Below are 16,808 nucleotides of genomic sequence, written 5' to 3'. Positions count from 1 at the left end.
AAGATCACACGGACGTGCACATCTCACCTGATCTTGGGGACGACCAGCAGGCGGACCTGCAAGAGATCCTGAAGGATGCAGCACGGGTCCTTACAGACATACCACTTCAGACGCATCTAGAGGAGTTTACCTTCGACTTGCTGGAGAAACAGCCAGTGAGGACGAAGCAGTATCCCATGCCTCATGCCCAGAAGGAGGTGGTCAGGAAAGAAATCGCCGACATGACGAAGTTGGGCGTCATCGAGCCAGCGAACTCTCCCTACAGTTCACCAATTGTGCTTGTGAAGAAGAAGGATGGACGCGTCAGGTTCTGTGTCGACTACCGGAAGCTGAACAAGATTACGGCGTTTGACGCGGAACCCATGCCTGATGTGGACTACCTCTTCAGTCACTTGGCCAAGGCCAAGTACTTTTCCAAACTGGACCTCACCAAGGGATACTGGCAAATTCCAGTTGCCGAGGAAGATCGCCCAAAGACTGCATTTACCACTCCATTCGGCCAGTTCCAATGGACAGTCATGCCTTTTGGTCTACAGAATGCAGGTGCCGTCTTCACTCGCATGATGAGGAAACTTTTGGAACCATTGAAGCGCGAGGACATCAGCAGTTTCATCGACGATGTGCTGATCGCGACAGAGACATGGACTGAACATCTCGACGCCCTGCGCGACGTGTTCGGGAGGTTGAAGGACGGAAATCTGGGAGCTAAACCGTCCAAGTGCTACTTGGGATTTCGGGAATTGTCTTTCCTGGGTCATGTTGTCGGCGAGGGATTGCTCGTTCCAGAGGACGACAAGATCCAGAAGATTCGGGAGGCGGAGCCACCGCGCAAGAAGAAAGAAGTCAGGTCTTTCCTGGGCCTAGCCAGCTTCTACAGACGCTTCATCCCGCACTTTGCCGAAATCGCACTACCACTGACCAACCTTACCAAGAAACTACAACCGACCGTTGTAGTGTGGACTGAGGAATGCAGCTCCGCATTCAACACCCTGAAGAGGCGACTCACCAGTCAGCCTATCCTCCGACTACCAGACCTGAACAAGGACTTCGTGCTGAGGACAGACGCTTCAGGGAAGGGACTTGGGGCAGTGTTGCTTCAGGAGACAGAGGGGTTTTTGCACCCTGTTTGCTTCGCCAGCCGTAAGCTGACCTCGGCCGAGGCAGCGTATGCAACGGTTGAACGCGAGTGTCTCGCCATTGTCTGGGGCATCCAGAAGTTCGAAGCGTACCTGTACGGACGACCTTTCTGTCTGGAGACGGACCATCAACCTCTGCAATATCTTCAGGTTGCAAGGTTGGCAAACGCCAGACTTATGCGCTGGGCGTTGATCCTCCAACCGTACCAATTCACGGTACGCGTCATTCCGGGCGCCAACAATGTTGGAGCTGACTTTCTCTCTCGGGCTGTAGAGGAGAACATGACTGTGAGCGAAACCGAGGTTTCGTCTTGAAGAGGGGAGGTGTGTCACGATCGGGTGACAGAGACCAGGAAAGTGTCACTCAGTGGAGTGCCTGTTCTTGGTCGGTTATGATAGAAAGCGCCTGTGCGTGATATTGGACACAGCAGAGTTTGCTGACAGTGCTCCCGAGCACGGATGTTTTGAAACGCACGAGCTTCACAGTGCGGGTTTCTGCTATCATAGGGCTGACGGTTTTTCGCTGACAGCGCACACGGGATTTTCAGGGATTGAGTTTCTCGTGTCTTTTTCTGCTTGGGGAGGCAAAATTGTGTATAGCTGGACTGGTTTGGTGACAAGGTCAGTCACGTGTATTTGGCTAGGTGGTCTGTCAGAGACTCAAGGACGGCACACTTGACACCCAGCGGCAGAAGAGGAAGGATCTAATACAGTTTCTAGAGTATGATGGTTTTTCACCGAGTATTATATTCGGCACTCTAGGGGAACTTCCACTAGTTTTTCCTTTCTCCCTGCCACGTATTTTGCTGAGGACAAGTCGTCAATTTTCCTTCGTCGGCGTTGGCTTTCGCATAAGGATTCGACAAGGGGTTCTGGACGGTTTTGGTCACTGTTGACAACAGAGGCTGGTCCAGGGAGGAAGCGGACTTTGCTTCCATTGAGAGTACAATCATAGGCTTTTGAGGTAATAAATCATTATTTAACGCTGTTGATGAGTCTGTGTTGTGGAATGAAATACTCTCTGTTGTTCTTTCCAGGTTAGCGCATAATTTACTCTCTGTGACGCTAAAATACTAATCTGTATATGGTTTTTGCAGATAGGGAGAGAAGGACGGAAAATGACTGTTTTGTTGTTGTAAAAAGTCCGTTTTGTGCAGGCCCACGTGCTCGATGAGATATTTAAAGATGACATGTTTTAAGGTGGTGGGTGAGGGGTAGCTGACATGTTTAGTGCACCGATGCTTTCTGTTTGCAGCCTTCGTTCGTTCGATCCGATTCGTTCGTTTCGTGTTCCTGTGACATCTGCACGGCTGACTCTGGCGGGAACTGATGAAGCTACGCTAACCAGGAGACCGGCTAACCAGGAGACCGGCTAACCAGCGGACCGGCTAACCAGCGAACCGGCTAACCAGCGGACCGACTAACCAGCATACCGGCTAAGCAGCAGCAGCAGAGATAAAGCTAAGTGCACCATGTCGTACGCACCCCGTTGACCACCGTTGTCTTTTCGTATCTATGATTTCATTGGAGTAGTGACAACGTGGGGTGTGAGACACCTGCACGAACTAGAGCTTTTCGAACAGAACATTCTCATTTAACTATATTTACACGGGTTCAGCGTGTTCCTATAATTTTCTACATACTACTGGCATTTTGTCAGTGAACACTGGTTTTTTACGTGTTGAGAACGTAAAAGGAACATATTTTGAGTGAAGGCTCGAGGGAGGTGGAGAGTTTATACATAAACAGGCGTCTGAAACTTATACTTTTGTTGACTCTATTTAATTGTATGACTGCGAGAGTGGATCGTGGTGTGGTTAGTTAATTAGTAGTAATTAACCGGTTCATAATCACCTTTAGTGATATATTGAAACGTGACAGAGGGGCTTTGCAGACAAGCCGGGCTGCAGAATTTTGAACGCGCTGCAAAGGATGGATGACAGACCGAGGACAGCCAATGAGAACAGAATTTCCGTAGTCTAATCGAGAAAGAATGTAGGAGGAAACAAGGGTCTTGGTGGCATCTTCGGTAAGGTATGGGCGGATAGAACCTATTCTCTTAAGCTCGATGTAAGCGGACTGACAGACTTTCATAACATGGTGTTTCATGGAGAGATCGCTATCAAGAAAGATGCCAAGATCACGGACGGAGTCTGAGAATAGAGGATCATAGAGTGATACAGCTGTGAAAAATGTACGTTGAAAATAAAATGCTTTGCAATAATGCCCATAGTTAGTTAGTTAGTTAGCTATTGTTTTGGGTCCAGCGGACCATAATAGGCCAAATCAGGACCCCACAAGTTCACGATCACGAAAACAAATGACGATCACGATCACGAGACTTGATTTTTTTGTCATCACGGATCACGGGCAAAGTCCCATCACGATCACAGAAATGGAAATTTCGGCAATCACGGTCACAGAAAGGTCAAAAAACGCCAATCACGATCACGATTTTAAACCCTTTGGGGCCCTCAACGTGCGCAGTGCGTGTGTATAACATACATGTGTGTGCGTGTGTGTGGGAAAGAGGGGGGGGTGTATAGGTGTGTGCATACAAGTCGCGTACCGGACGTAGGAAACGGGTACAGCTAGTAAATTATATGGGGGGGGGGGGTCAGTCTGTGTGTGTGGTGGAGGGTTGTGGGTGTGTGTGTGTGTGTGTGTGTGAGTACGTGCGTGCGCGCGCGCGTATGTGTATGTGGGTGTGCGTGTGTGTGTTCGTCTGTGTGTGTGTGTCTTTGACCAACCCTTTATACCTCAACGATTTGCCCTCAGTTTCAAAAACATGGTTTTGCTTTTTAAACGACCACAAACTGGAACCTCAAACAGAAATGAAAAAAACATCCAAACACCTTCAGTTAAGGAAAAAAATAGTAATTTATTCATTCGTTCGGCCCGGACGTGAAAAACAACAAAGTTCGCCTTTGCAGCCGTTCTTTCAGCCACAGCCCGGACGGCTGCACGGGAAAAGTGACGTCACTCTAGTCTTGGTTGTGGACCCAGTACGCGTCCGTCTCCTGCGCAAACAGTTTACAGTGGCTTCTTTGCAAAGACTTATGCGCGTCTGAGATGGTACCCGACAAAAAAAAATGTAAATCCGCGCCTATCAAAGATTTATTCAAATTTTTTCTTCAAAAGCTATTTGCGAAATGAACAGTCTATACGTCCATAACACACACTTTGCCTTAAATGAACTCGACATAACAGCAAAGAGCCATTTCTATCTTCCGATTTGGCCACGACGACAAATTGCTCCATTTTCCAGTAAAAACGGCTCGCAAAGGCCCCGTCCCGACTGCGTGGAAGGAAATAAAGAGGGCAGCAGTCACTCGTTCAGAGTTGTGGGGCGTCTTCCCCGCAACGTCTCTACTGTCATAAAACGCACTGTTTTGGTGATATTTTGATTCTGTCAACGTGTTTGCGTGTGTGTGTGCGTTCGTTCGTGCGTGCGTGTGTGTGTGTTTGAGACGTTTTATGGCGTGTTGACAGACCAGCTTGTTGTCGGGCCCGAGGGGATCACATCGTCGTCTTTCATCTTTATTGACCGAGGCCGGACAACAAACCGCCAAACATCGTTTTCGTCATCATTTTGTTTGTGCAAAAGTAATGGACAGGGAGCAATGTTTTGAAGAAAGAAAGAGAGAGAGAGAGAGAGAGAGAGAGAGAGAGAGAGAGAGAGAGAGAGAGAGAGAGAGAGAGAGAGAGAGAGAGAGAGAGAGAGAGAGAGAGAGAGAGAGAGAGAGAGAGAGAGAGAGAGGTCACGTATTCCTTCGATCAACAGTACCCTGGTAGTTCTTATTCGTCCAAACATAAACAAAAGGCTATAAGCAAAAAAACGTTTCCCTACAACGTTTTTCTAAACTCCACTTATGACATGATGATGAGAGTGTCTGTGATTAGATCATTTTTCACATGCTCAAAATAAACATTCATGTCTGTTACAATGTCACCATTTGCATATTTCACCCTCCATTAATTCCATGTGTGGTGGGACAGGGAAAGTAATTTTACATAATTACACAGAAAGTGACAAAGAAATATTGTCTTAAAAAGCTGATTAAAAATACAACGTAGCATTGGTTTAAAGGAGCTCCCCAGGGAAAATAATCAATTCATTTTATCAAGCAATATGAGCATACGCACACCATGACAAAAGAGCCCACGTCTACATTTTATACAGAAATTAAGTGCGCTTAAAAATAACATAAAATGGTGCTAATACTGGTGTGTCAAATAGCAAGAAGAGGGGCGTCTGGTTTGTATTTGAATTCCTTCTCATAAATGTGGCACCAGGTTTATCTTTACTTTTCAATTCGGCTGTGTGTGTGTGTGTGTGTGTGTGTGTGATTGTTGATATTGTTAACTACTTACACACTGATGGGCTTCCATTTGCAACTCGCAGGTTTTAATGGCCGATCGACGCCTGACCCAAGAAAACCACTGCTGATAAACTTTGTGATGAAAACTTGGTTAACCTTCCTCAGTTCGGGATAGCGATCATAATTCATAAAGCCTAAAATGCATCCGGGCTCCAACTGAATACATATACCAATGATGAAAGTGTGTGTAAGTTTTGCCACTGGGAATTAAAACTTGCTGACCTTCCTTAACTCGGGATAAGAGAGCTTCATTAGCGAAGTCTTATATGTAATGGCTCAAACTGAATACGTCACAAAGATGGAAGTGTGTGTGTAAATTTTGATGATCCACGTAAGTTATTTACAGGCCTGTGAATGTTGCGTCAGGATTCATGACAGCGATATAAAGTGCGGTGACCCGTTGGTTAGATCATCGCATATACGTAGTGACCCTGTTTTGGGTGTATGGCGGAAGGTTTCTTGGAGTTGACACTGCTACCGGTAATGAAGTAATAATTATGCAGACTTCTTAATTATGAATCATGATATATAAAGTCCTTGCTTACATGCTAGGTATATTGGGGGAGGTGAAAAGGGGGAGTGAGGGGACAGCAACGACAACTGTTGTTGCAATGATGAGTCTGAATAGATAGGAATACAATAGTTGCACTTAATGCAATACCAAGTTAAATTTTGTATAAAACAACAAAAGAAACTACAACTAGTACTGCACGAAACGATTCTACATGTACATGTATTAGTCATATTGCTTCTGGTGCAACAACAACAACAACAACAACAACAACAACAACAACAACAACAACAACAACAAACAGCTAGATGAACTAATACTAAAACCAAAACAACGAACACCACGTAAAAAGAAAACCATGAAAAAAACCATAGCAAATCTCAAAATATGTTGAAGAGATCATCGGCCTTCAGAAAGAAAGATAAGAAAAACAACAGCACGATCATCAGTATTGTGAACTCTTCTCTCAGTAAAAGGGCTACAAGCTTTGAAGAGTAACAACACATTGAGGGCAGCTACCAAGAATGGCAGCTACGCGGAAATATTCACGACACATCAATGCCGCGGGTCTGTGAACCGGGACATAAAAACAAACAGGCAGATCAAGAGTAATCCGCTCTTGACAGCAGCCATTTTTGTTTCCCTTTGATGATGAAAAATGTTCCCACTTCCAAGGTAAAATATTGCTAACATGGGATTTGTTCAAGATAATCGGTCACTCACCGCTGATCTTAAAATAAAGAGCTTGTTCTATCCAGGAATTCGAAGTTTTTTCTGTGATTGTTTGCGAATGTTTTCCTTCTCTGTGTGTGTGTGTGTGTGTGTGTGTGTGTGTGTGTGTGTGTGTGTGTGTGTGTGTGTGTGTGTGTGTGTGTCTGTCAGTGCGTGCGTGCGTGCGCGTCGCCTGAGGTTTCACGCTGTACATTATTTTCAGGAAAGAAATCTCAACATGATGCATGACTGTCTTTGAATTGTCAAAAGAAGTACTCCGAGAGTGTCCGACAGTGACAGCAATAATTACCGATTCATGTCAACGCCTTGAAAAAGGGGAAAACACAAGACAAAGGTATATTTTTAGCCCTTTCTTGAATTACAAACTACTGCACCGTTTCGGATTAAGCTTTAGCCATGAACACGAACAGACGCACTGACAAGAGCACACAAACACACGCCCTCTCTTGTTCGTAACAAAGCCCTCTCACTCACATAAAAACAATGGCCAATGACTATGTCTGAGACACTATGGAAGTGTCATTATATCTGCAAATTTGAAGAGAGTGTAAACAACCACACACGCACGCAAACCTACCTTTATTTTTACCTTTATTTGGTGTTTAACGTCGTTTTCAACCACGAAGGGTTATATCGCGACGGGCAAACCTACCTGTCGATCTTAATTCCTCATCTTTACCATCTTTCATTCCATTACCTTTGTCACACACACACAGAGGCCTTTGTGTATTGAATATCTACCAGAGGGAGAGAGACAGAGACAGAGACAGAGACTGAGAGAGAGAGAGAGAGAGAGAGAGAGAGAGAGAGAGAGAGAGAGAGAGAGAGAGAGAGAGAGAGAGAGAGAGAGAGAGTGAAAAACTAAAAGAAAGTCACAGAAATGGGTGTGTACATGTTTGTGTTCGACACCACTGTTAACCCTAAGTGACCCGAGAAACAAAGATGTTCACGCCCATGTCACCATGACAGAATGCTATGGTTGATTGTCTTAGGGGCCGACACGTTTTAAAGCCCCTTTTGCCGAGACTACAAGTGTCGCTGTCCACCACCCGCTGGGAAATGAAGCAGACTTCGCGTCTTTCCCGCGTGAAGTTTCAGAGTTGTATGACCGTCTTGGTTTTGATGCGTATACTGAGGCAAAAGGATACACATGTGCAAGAGAATACAAATAGTGAAAGGATTCAGCGTAAAATGTTTGAAAGTAACAATCCAATGACAACACACCAGACGGATACAAACAAAATACGAAAGCTTATTTTATATATTCCCATGACCCGAACTCTTGTCTTTCCCTTTGCTCTTCTCTTCACTTCACGAGGCTCAGTGTGTATATGAGAAAACTAAAGTGAATAGCCACAACTAGCTCTTGAAACAACGGGAGATGTTTAATCTGAGAAGAACAAAAAAACACGTTCAAGGTTAATCGAGAAGTGATCAAACTCGCGAACTTTCACACACACACACACACACACACACACACACACACACACACACACACACACACAGCGTTTTCTTTGAACATCAACATACATGCAGGAACGAAGCATCGAAACGTCTGACTGGCAAAGTACATCGCATTGCAATACAGAACAAGGAAGTGAGGAACACTCTTACTCACACATGTCATGGCTTCAAGCCGCAAATAGGAAGAAGCAGGAAAGGCGACACTGTCAAATCCATCACCTTGCTAGTTACGCCGAAATGTTCTGATGATTGATTACTCGTCACTAGTTATTGGGACATTGACGAGAGCATGGAACACGATCTCAAACTCAAACCCACTGTAACAGGTTGCATAGAGAGCAGCGGGTGTGTGTGAGACGAATTGAACTCGCTCCTACTGCAATTCAACGCTGAGCATAATTAGGCCGCTCTTCATGGAAGCAGTGAATGTGTGTAATGTGAACTGCTCACAACTGCTTTTATCCAACCTTGTCACCTCCTGTAGTTTAAAGTAAAGCATATAAAATCAATAGGAATTAGTTCTGTCATTTCAGGATTTTGGCATTCCTAAGCCGAGTTTGTCACATTAGGCTACTTACATTGATCATTGTCTTCTAAAGCGTGCTTAAAAAAAAACATAAAAAAAAACTCTTCATAACGAGACTGCGTATATATATACCCGCAGAAGCTTGTCTCAAGTGTACATTTACATAAAAAACAAGTCTCAAAAACATCAGTTACAACAGTGTCAGTTGTCACCTACGGCTGCGAAATAAACCGATAAAAGCTCAGCTTGAACGATTGTTACACATGTACAATGGCCGTGTAGTGAAAACATTCAGTTGAACTAACACCCAAAATGTCCAAGAAGTCAGTTTGTGTTTCGGCTGTGTGCACACTTGCATCTCGTATTTTCCTTTTGTGCGTTTGTCGTTCTTCTTCTTCTTCTTCTGCGTTCGTGGGCTGAAACTCCCACGTACACTCGTGTTTTGCACGAGTGGAATTTTACGTGTATGACCGTTTTTACCCCGCCATTTAGCGTTTGTCGTTGATTATATGGGTTTTTTGTGTGGCCATTTCTCTTGTTTTCGTTTTTTAATTTTATTTGTGTCAGCAGGGTATAATTTTATGTTAAATATTAGCTAAAAATGTGCGTGCGTGTGTGCGTATGTGTATAATTTGTGTGTGTTTGCGTACACGCGCGCGACAGTGGACGTGACATCCTCCGACCATCTTACTACATTATCACAACATCCAAGTTTTGACACGTTCAACACGTAATTCACACGGTGACGCATAAAATCTCACTCAATCTGCGTCACAATGTTTTTGTAGCTATTACTTGACCTTGACAGCAGGGTTCTTTTCTGACTGAAGAGGAACCTCCTCAGTAAAGGTTGGGCTCATATGAAGACAACGGCACGCCGCAACAAAACCAGCTGGACACTCATCCATCTAACGGAAGACAAACATGTGATAAAAGACAGGTAACAGACAGGGGAGCGGTTATATGTGTAACAGGGCCGTTGTGTCATAGGGCCGTTGTGTCATAGGGCCGTTGTGTCACAGGCACACTGTATGGTCTGTGTGTCACAGCGCGTTGTGTCACAGGGTCTCTGTGTCACAGGGCCGTTGTGTCACAGGGTCTCTGTGTCACAGGGCCGTTGTGTCACAGCGCTCAAAGCCTCTTTAATATCAACGAGGCTTTTGTTTCTCTTCTCTGTCAGGCTTGCCACACCGAAAAAAACGATTGCATATTTAAATTCAAGCAACTGCTTTTATGTGGCGGCAAAGTCACAGCATGTGAACCTGCGGAAAGGGCTTGCGCGGATTTTGTAGCCCGTGAAACTGTCATCTTCCTTTGTACACTGCCCAGATCACCTTTCTGTTATTGTTTGAATGGTGTGTGTGTGTGTGTGTGTGTGTGTGTGTGTGTGTGTGTGTGTGTGTGTGTGTGTGTGTGTGAGAGAGAGAGAGAGAGAGAGAGAGAGAGAGAGAGAGAGAGAGAGAGAATTTTCATTTTCTTCATCATCTTCTTGGATACCTGTTTGTCCGTTGACGGTACCTTACAGGACTATTCTTGGCATTCCGTTGACGGTACCTTACAGGACTATTCTTGGCATTCCGTTGACGGTACCTTACAGGACTATTCTTGGCATTCCGTTGACGGTACCTTACATGACTATTCTTGGCATTCCGTTGACGGTACCTTACAGGACTATTCTTGGCATTCCGTTGACGGTACCTAACAGGACTATTCTTGGCATTCCGTTGACGGTACCTTACAGGACTATTCTTGGCATTCCGTTGACGGTACCTCACAGGACTATTCTTGGCATTCCGTTGACGATACCTTACAGGACTATTCTTGGCATTCCGTTGACGGTACCTTACAGGACTATTCTTGGCATTCCGTTGACGGTACCTTACAGGACTATTCTTGGCATTCCGTTGACGGTACCTTACAGGACTATTCTTGGCATTCCGTTGACTTAATTTGATCTGACATGCCTCTCTTTGGCTTGGGTTTAAAGAATACACACACACAAACTCATACACACACGTTCTCTCTCTCAACCCCCGACCCCCCTCCCTCTCAGCGACAATACATTTACACCATAGCCGAACAAGACTGACACACATGTCGGATTATTTCATCACAAACCATTTGTCAGAATGCAAGCCAGGGGTTATGTTCGTTCAGGTCTCCTAAAAATACGGACGCTCCAACTACAGAACCACTCATTTTGGAGGAAAGGGGACAAAAGAGGGTCAGTATCTGACAGTATAGGTCCTAGGATATGTACATACAAATTGTAACAAAGAAATGTAACCAGGTGACCCCCCGTTTTCTTCCTACAGATTTCTACATTTTGCTCGGAGGATCCTATATGCACTTAATTTTAATTGAATCTGACCTGGGATTTAAATGAACCAGTAAGTAACCCCTTTAATCACGAAATAAGCAATCATGGGTTACGTAGGTGTTTGAATATGGCCACGACTTTTTCGGAATTGTATTTTCAAAATACAACCACACGAAGTGACCTTTTTCAACGCTGCTCATACAGTTTTTACACAGAGCAGATTCTGAAAAGCGATCGCAAATCACAATATCCGCATACGTTATCCACAAATCGCTGGTACATTTCCAGAAATAGGCCTAGGAAGCCAGCCTTCAAACCAGATCTTGCATTATTAAAATCACAGTTTACAGTTCTTACTATTTTACTAATTGTTTCTGTCGCAAACCAATCCTTGTTAAATATTCTAGTGATATCGCATTACCCTTTTCTGGACATTTTGATTCCGACTTCTCCTGTTTATTCACCTTTGTAAAATACGCAAATCACCCCCCCCCCCACACACACACACATTAATCAGCTAAAAATGGTGTTGCAGCAGTGACGTTACGAAAGTCCGAAACATGCTCGACAAAAACTCACAGAATGATTCATTTGGAAACTAACTAAAACTCTTAGCTTTTACGGAACATCGGCTGCCACTAATGTCAGTACAATGGGAAAAAATGCGTGCGTGCGTGCGTGCGTGCGTGCGTGTATGCGTGTGTGTGTGTACGTGTGTTTGTTTCCTCTCTGCAGCGAGAACACAGAGGCACTCAAGCGCGCGCACAAACAAACTTGCATCGGTCTCGGATAACAATATATGCTGAACCGCGATACACAACAGTGACTGACCAACCAATCGCTAGTGTGCGTAATTTTGTGGTTTCAGTATACTTGTTGTTTTGACACAACCTGTTTTCTTTACATCCCACACACAGCCTCATACAGCTATTGTCCACAATGTGTTCCACACACAGCCTCATACAGCTATTGTCCACAATGTGTTCCACACACAGCCTCATACAGCTATTGTCCACAATGTGTTCCACACACAGCCTCATACAGCTATTGTCCACAATGTGTTCCACACACAGCCTCATACAGCTATTGTCCACAATGTGTTCGGCAGGAGAACTCGCTCAACAATAATTATAAGTTCCATCATATCATTACGCATTGTCCTGCATCTTCGCTCTGGGAATGAGCCATAACTTGTGTTTACACAACACATAACCTGGAAGAATACCCCATCACTGAAGAACTTTATATTTTTGACCCCGATCTTCTGCAACACAAGGGTAGTACAACCTACAACTGCTATCAAGAATGACACAGGGGAAATGTCAAGTGGACAAGAAGTGAAAAGGGGGGAGGGGGGCCTTGAGGGGTTGACACGGACATGTCAAGACAAAACCAACAAATTGTTAGGGGAGGGGGGAAGGGGCCACGGACATGGCAAGAGAAAAGCAAGATAATGTACTACTCCATTAATCTCTGTTGTACAACCACAAAAGTTTTAGTGGACATGCGGATTGCAATGAATCACCTGGAGTCCGAGCTGAGGTAATAAACTTGATTATGAAACAGTGGCCGTCTGTCGTCGGTGTGCTATTGTTTTCAAATTTTGACCAAAAAAATTCAGATTGACTGGGAATCGAGACAAAGTCTTAGATGGTGTGTGTGTGTGTGATTGTGTGTGTCCATGTGCGCGTGTACAACGATTCCAGGTAAACTACCGGATGTGTGTGAAACTGTACATGTCAGTTCTTCCAGAAACTATCCCGACATATTTTTCTTTTAATTTGTTTGATAAATGTCTTTGATGACGTCATATCCGGCTGTTTGCAAAGGTTGAGGCTGCACTGTAGTTACCTTTTTACATTTAGTCAAGTTTTGACTTAATGTTTTAACATAGTGGGGGGGGGGGGGGGAATCGAGACGAGGGTCGTGGTGTATGTGTGTGTGTGTGTGTGTGTGTGTGTATTTGTTTGTTTGCTTAACGCCCAGCCGACCACGAAGGGCCATATCAGGGCGGTGCTGCTTTGACATATAACGTGCGCCACACACAAGACAGAAGTCGCAGCACAGGCTTCATGTCTCACCCAGTCACATTATTCTGACACCGGACCAACCAGTCCTAGCACTAACCCCATAATGCCAGACGCCAGGCGGAGCAGCCTGTGTGTGTGTAGAGCGATTCAGAGTAAACTACTGGACCGATCTTTATGAAATTTTTCATGCGAGTTCCTGGGTATGATATCCTCAGATTCCATTTTTTCCATAAATGTCTTTGATGACGTCATATCCGCATTTTGTAAAAGTTGAGGCGGCACTGTCACACCCTCATTTTTCAATCAAATTGATTGAAATTTTGGCCAAGCATTCTTCGACGAAGGCCGGACTTTGGTATTGCATTTCAGCTTGGTGGCTTAAAAATTAATTAATGACTTTGGTCATTAAAAATCTGAAAATTGTAATTAAAATAATTTTTTTTATAAAACGATCCAAAATTACGTTTATCGTATTCTTCATTATTTTCTGATTCCAAAAACATATAAATATGTTATATTCGGATTAAAAACAAGCTCTAAAAATTAAAAATATAAAAAAATGATTAAAATAAAATTTACGAAATCGATTTAAAAACAATTTTATCTTATTCCTTGTCCGTTCCTGATTCCAAAAACATATAGATATGATATGTTTGGATTAAAAACACGTTCAGAGAGTTAAAAAGAATAGAGATATAGAAAAGCGTGCTATCCTCCTCAGCGTAACCGCTACCTCGCTTTTCTGGATTGTTATTCACTGCCTTTGCCACGAGCGGTGGACAGACGATGCTACGAGTGTACGGTCTTGCGGAAAAAATGCAATGCGTTCAGTTTCATTCTGTGAGTTCGACTGAGCTTGACTAAATGTTGTATTTTCGCCTTACGCGACTTGTTTTTTTAAACATTTTGTTTAAAGCAAACTGATTGGAACTGTGGTAAAATATTTTTTGCTTCTGTCCAAACTATTGGGTTGCATTTCAGCTCGGAAGCTAAACAATTAATTAATAAGTGCGTTTATTAAAATTACACATTACCAGTCCTGTGCCTCATCAACCACAAACACATACACACAAAATAGAAGGGGGGGGGGGGGGGGGGATTGGGGAGCTTAATTATATATTACGTGATGAACGTTTATCAAATGTTTCAGGTTTAGTCGCCAGCTTCTGAACTCCCGTTTATGAATTTGCAAAAGGGGTAATACAGTTGTTTCGTTGTCATTTGTCACACTTGGTAGAGTGCTCTCAGGCATAAGAGGAACGGGCATTAAAGTGACAGATGGGAAACACAACTTCACTTGATAGAAGACAAGAACGCAGATCCACAAGCAGCCTTCCCAGCAAAACTTCAATAAAAGGCAGAAACATACTTATGAAGAAAGATCGTAAATGTAAAAAATCAGTATGGTGAAAGATAATGCACGTATACAATCAAAGTGGCATCTAACGGCATCTACCCACGGCCTCTCTCATTTTTTCTTGTCTATTTTTTATTTTTTTTAGGGGGGGGGGGGGGGGGAGAGGGGGGGTCCTGGTGAAAAGCTATTTACACCTTGGGGAATGTTTCGTACATATCTTTTCAAATTCAGTGCATACCAACAAGAAGAAATTCGAGGACTCAAACAAAAATATCTTTGTTATTAGAGGAACACCTTAGTCACTTCATTTTGGTTTGAAAAAGGTAGGTTGGTTGGTTGGTAGGTTGGTTGGTAGGTTGGTTGGTTGGTTGGTTGGTTGGTTGGTAGGTTGGTAGGTTGGTTGGTTGGTTGGTAGGTTGGTTGGTAGGTTGGTTGGTTGGTAGGTTGGTTGGTTGGTTGGTAGGTTGGTTGGTTGGTTGGTTGGTAGGTTGGTTGGTTGGTTGGTAGGTTGGTTGGTTGGTTGGTTGGTTGGTTGTTTCTGTACGTCCCTCCACCCTGTATGGCTATGCGTGAGCCATGCACGTTTGTTTTCTTTCTCAGGTCGCACGGCAGTCTTCGTGTTTAAAATTATTTACATTTAGGTCTATTTCTGTGGAAAAGAGGTACAACCTTTTATGTACATCCTATCCTTCTTAGAATTTTTTTGTTTGTGTGTTTGCTTAACGCCCAGCCGACCACGAAGGGCCATATCATATCCTTCTTAGAATGTACCATACCTTTGCCTAACGTTGTGGAAGAGGTCCTACGTCAGGGAAAGGTACAGGATATCTAAAGAGAAAGGGATGTATAACGGAGAAACATAAATGTGCAGTCCATTTAACAGACGACAGCAGATAGTAAAACATCTGGCAAGGCAGAGTGAAAGTCACCGCTTCGAGCGACGTTTTAAAGGCTTGGCCATCTTCTTCTGCTTACTAAAGTTTCTGCATTTGCAATTCAAACTCTACTGTTGCAAAAATAGGACATGTTGTTATGATGATGTGTGGTTGGTGTATACAAACTGTCTACCTTTAAGAAAAACACACGTGATGTTGTTTCTGTAAAGTTTTACAAGTGCAACAGTAAAAAAAAAAGTTATTCATATATATCCCATAAGCGTAAAAATCTTTTCCGTGAAGATCATATCGTCAATTACGTTACACCCGTCCAAGGGCAGAGTGTTATAATCTTCAATAAAACAAAATGTAATAAAATAAAACAACAATTTTCCCAACATTAGATTGTAACCAAGGAAAGAGAAAACAGAGAAAAGGTAAGGAACAAAATAAAATAACAGAAAAAAAGGACCTCAGGATAATTCAGGTTCCGTTAAAATATGCTCACGTGAAGAAAAAGTGAAAAGAGGCATCGCTTAGAGAGAGAGAGAGAGAGAGAGAGAGAGAGAGAGAGAGAGAGAGAGAGAGAGAGAGAGAGAGAGAGAGAGAGAGAGAGAGAGAGAGTTGTAATATTGATAATTTGTGTGTCCACAAACCAGAAATTCTCATTATATCAAGAAAAACTTCAACAATAATGATCAGTGATGATGACAACGGTTTTATTATTTATATATATATATATCTACAAATCAGAACATTTCTTCGTACCAAGAAAGCAATAACGACGACGATTAATCGAGAATAAAGACGATTGTACTGTACAGATCATGAAATAAATATTTACAGTACTCACCCTCCCAAACGAGCCACAGGGGGCACTGCAGAAGAGATGAAGCAACAGCTGGCGAAAACTACCAATAGGGCTGCTAGAGATAAAGTCGCCATCGTGTATGAAGAAAACCACCAACGAATACCTCTATCAAATCCTCTTCAGGGGACTGATCAGCTCTGGGCTGGATCAGAGGAGTATATCAAGATATAGCTATTCCTCTCTCTCCTTCAAAGGGGACTGATCAGCTCTGGGCTGGATCAGAGGAGTATATCAAAATATAGCTATTCCTCTCTCTCCTTCAAAGGGAGACTGATCAGAGAGTAATATCAATTAACGTCCGACTCTTTTAACAAGCAGCCCTTGAGCGAGAACTGAAACTGACTGCGTCACGCTTTACTCTCAGGCCTTCCCCTTGACTCTTCTACTCCCGACCGAGTGTGACCGTTTGTTTTAAGGGCCTACCGTTTCGCTTCGTTGATTTCGCTCATCCACCTGTCCTTGCTTGGCCGTGACAAGGAGTGGGGGTGAAGATGGTTGGGAAACCCGAGGGGCGGAGTGTGTGTGTGTGTGGGGGGGGGGGGGGGAGTGCGGGTCGTGAGGTTGAGACATGCTTTGCCCCGACGATAAATTAGTCCGCTGAATG

At 43.7% G+C, this 16,808-nt stretch overlaps 1 protein-coding gene across 3 annotated transcripts in view; it reads right to left on the bottom strand.

Moving 5' to 3' along the window:
* Positions 1 to 16,601, bottom strand: part of LOC138961378 (uncharacterized) — a 47,847-nt gene extending 31,246 nt beyond the window's left edge. For all 3 annotated transcript variants that reach the window (XM_070332992.1, XM_070332993.1, XM_070332994.1), the window contains exon 1: positions 16,187 to 16,601. In XM_070332992.1, coding sequence (XP_070189093.1) covers positions 16,187 to 16,278 — 92 coding nt within the window. In that variant the 5' untranslated portion in view covers positions 16,279 to 16,601. The remainder of the gene's footprint in view (positions 1 to 16,186) is intronic.
* Between the last annotated feature and the right edge of the window lie 207 nt (positions 16,602 to 16,808).

The sequence above is a fragment of the Littorina saxatilis genome, linkage group LG3, assembly GCF_037325665.1.
Source record: "Littorina saxatilis isolate snail1 linkage group LG3, US_GU_Lsax_2.0, whole genome shotgun sequence".
Classification (NCBI taxonomy): domain Eukaryota; kingdom Metazoa; phylum Mollusca; class Gastropoda; order Littorinimorpha; family Littorinidae; genus Littorina; species Littorina saxatilis.
Note: the sequence above shows the minus strand (reverse complement) of the source record. Positions and strands in the feature narration are given on the sequence as shown.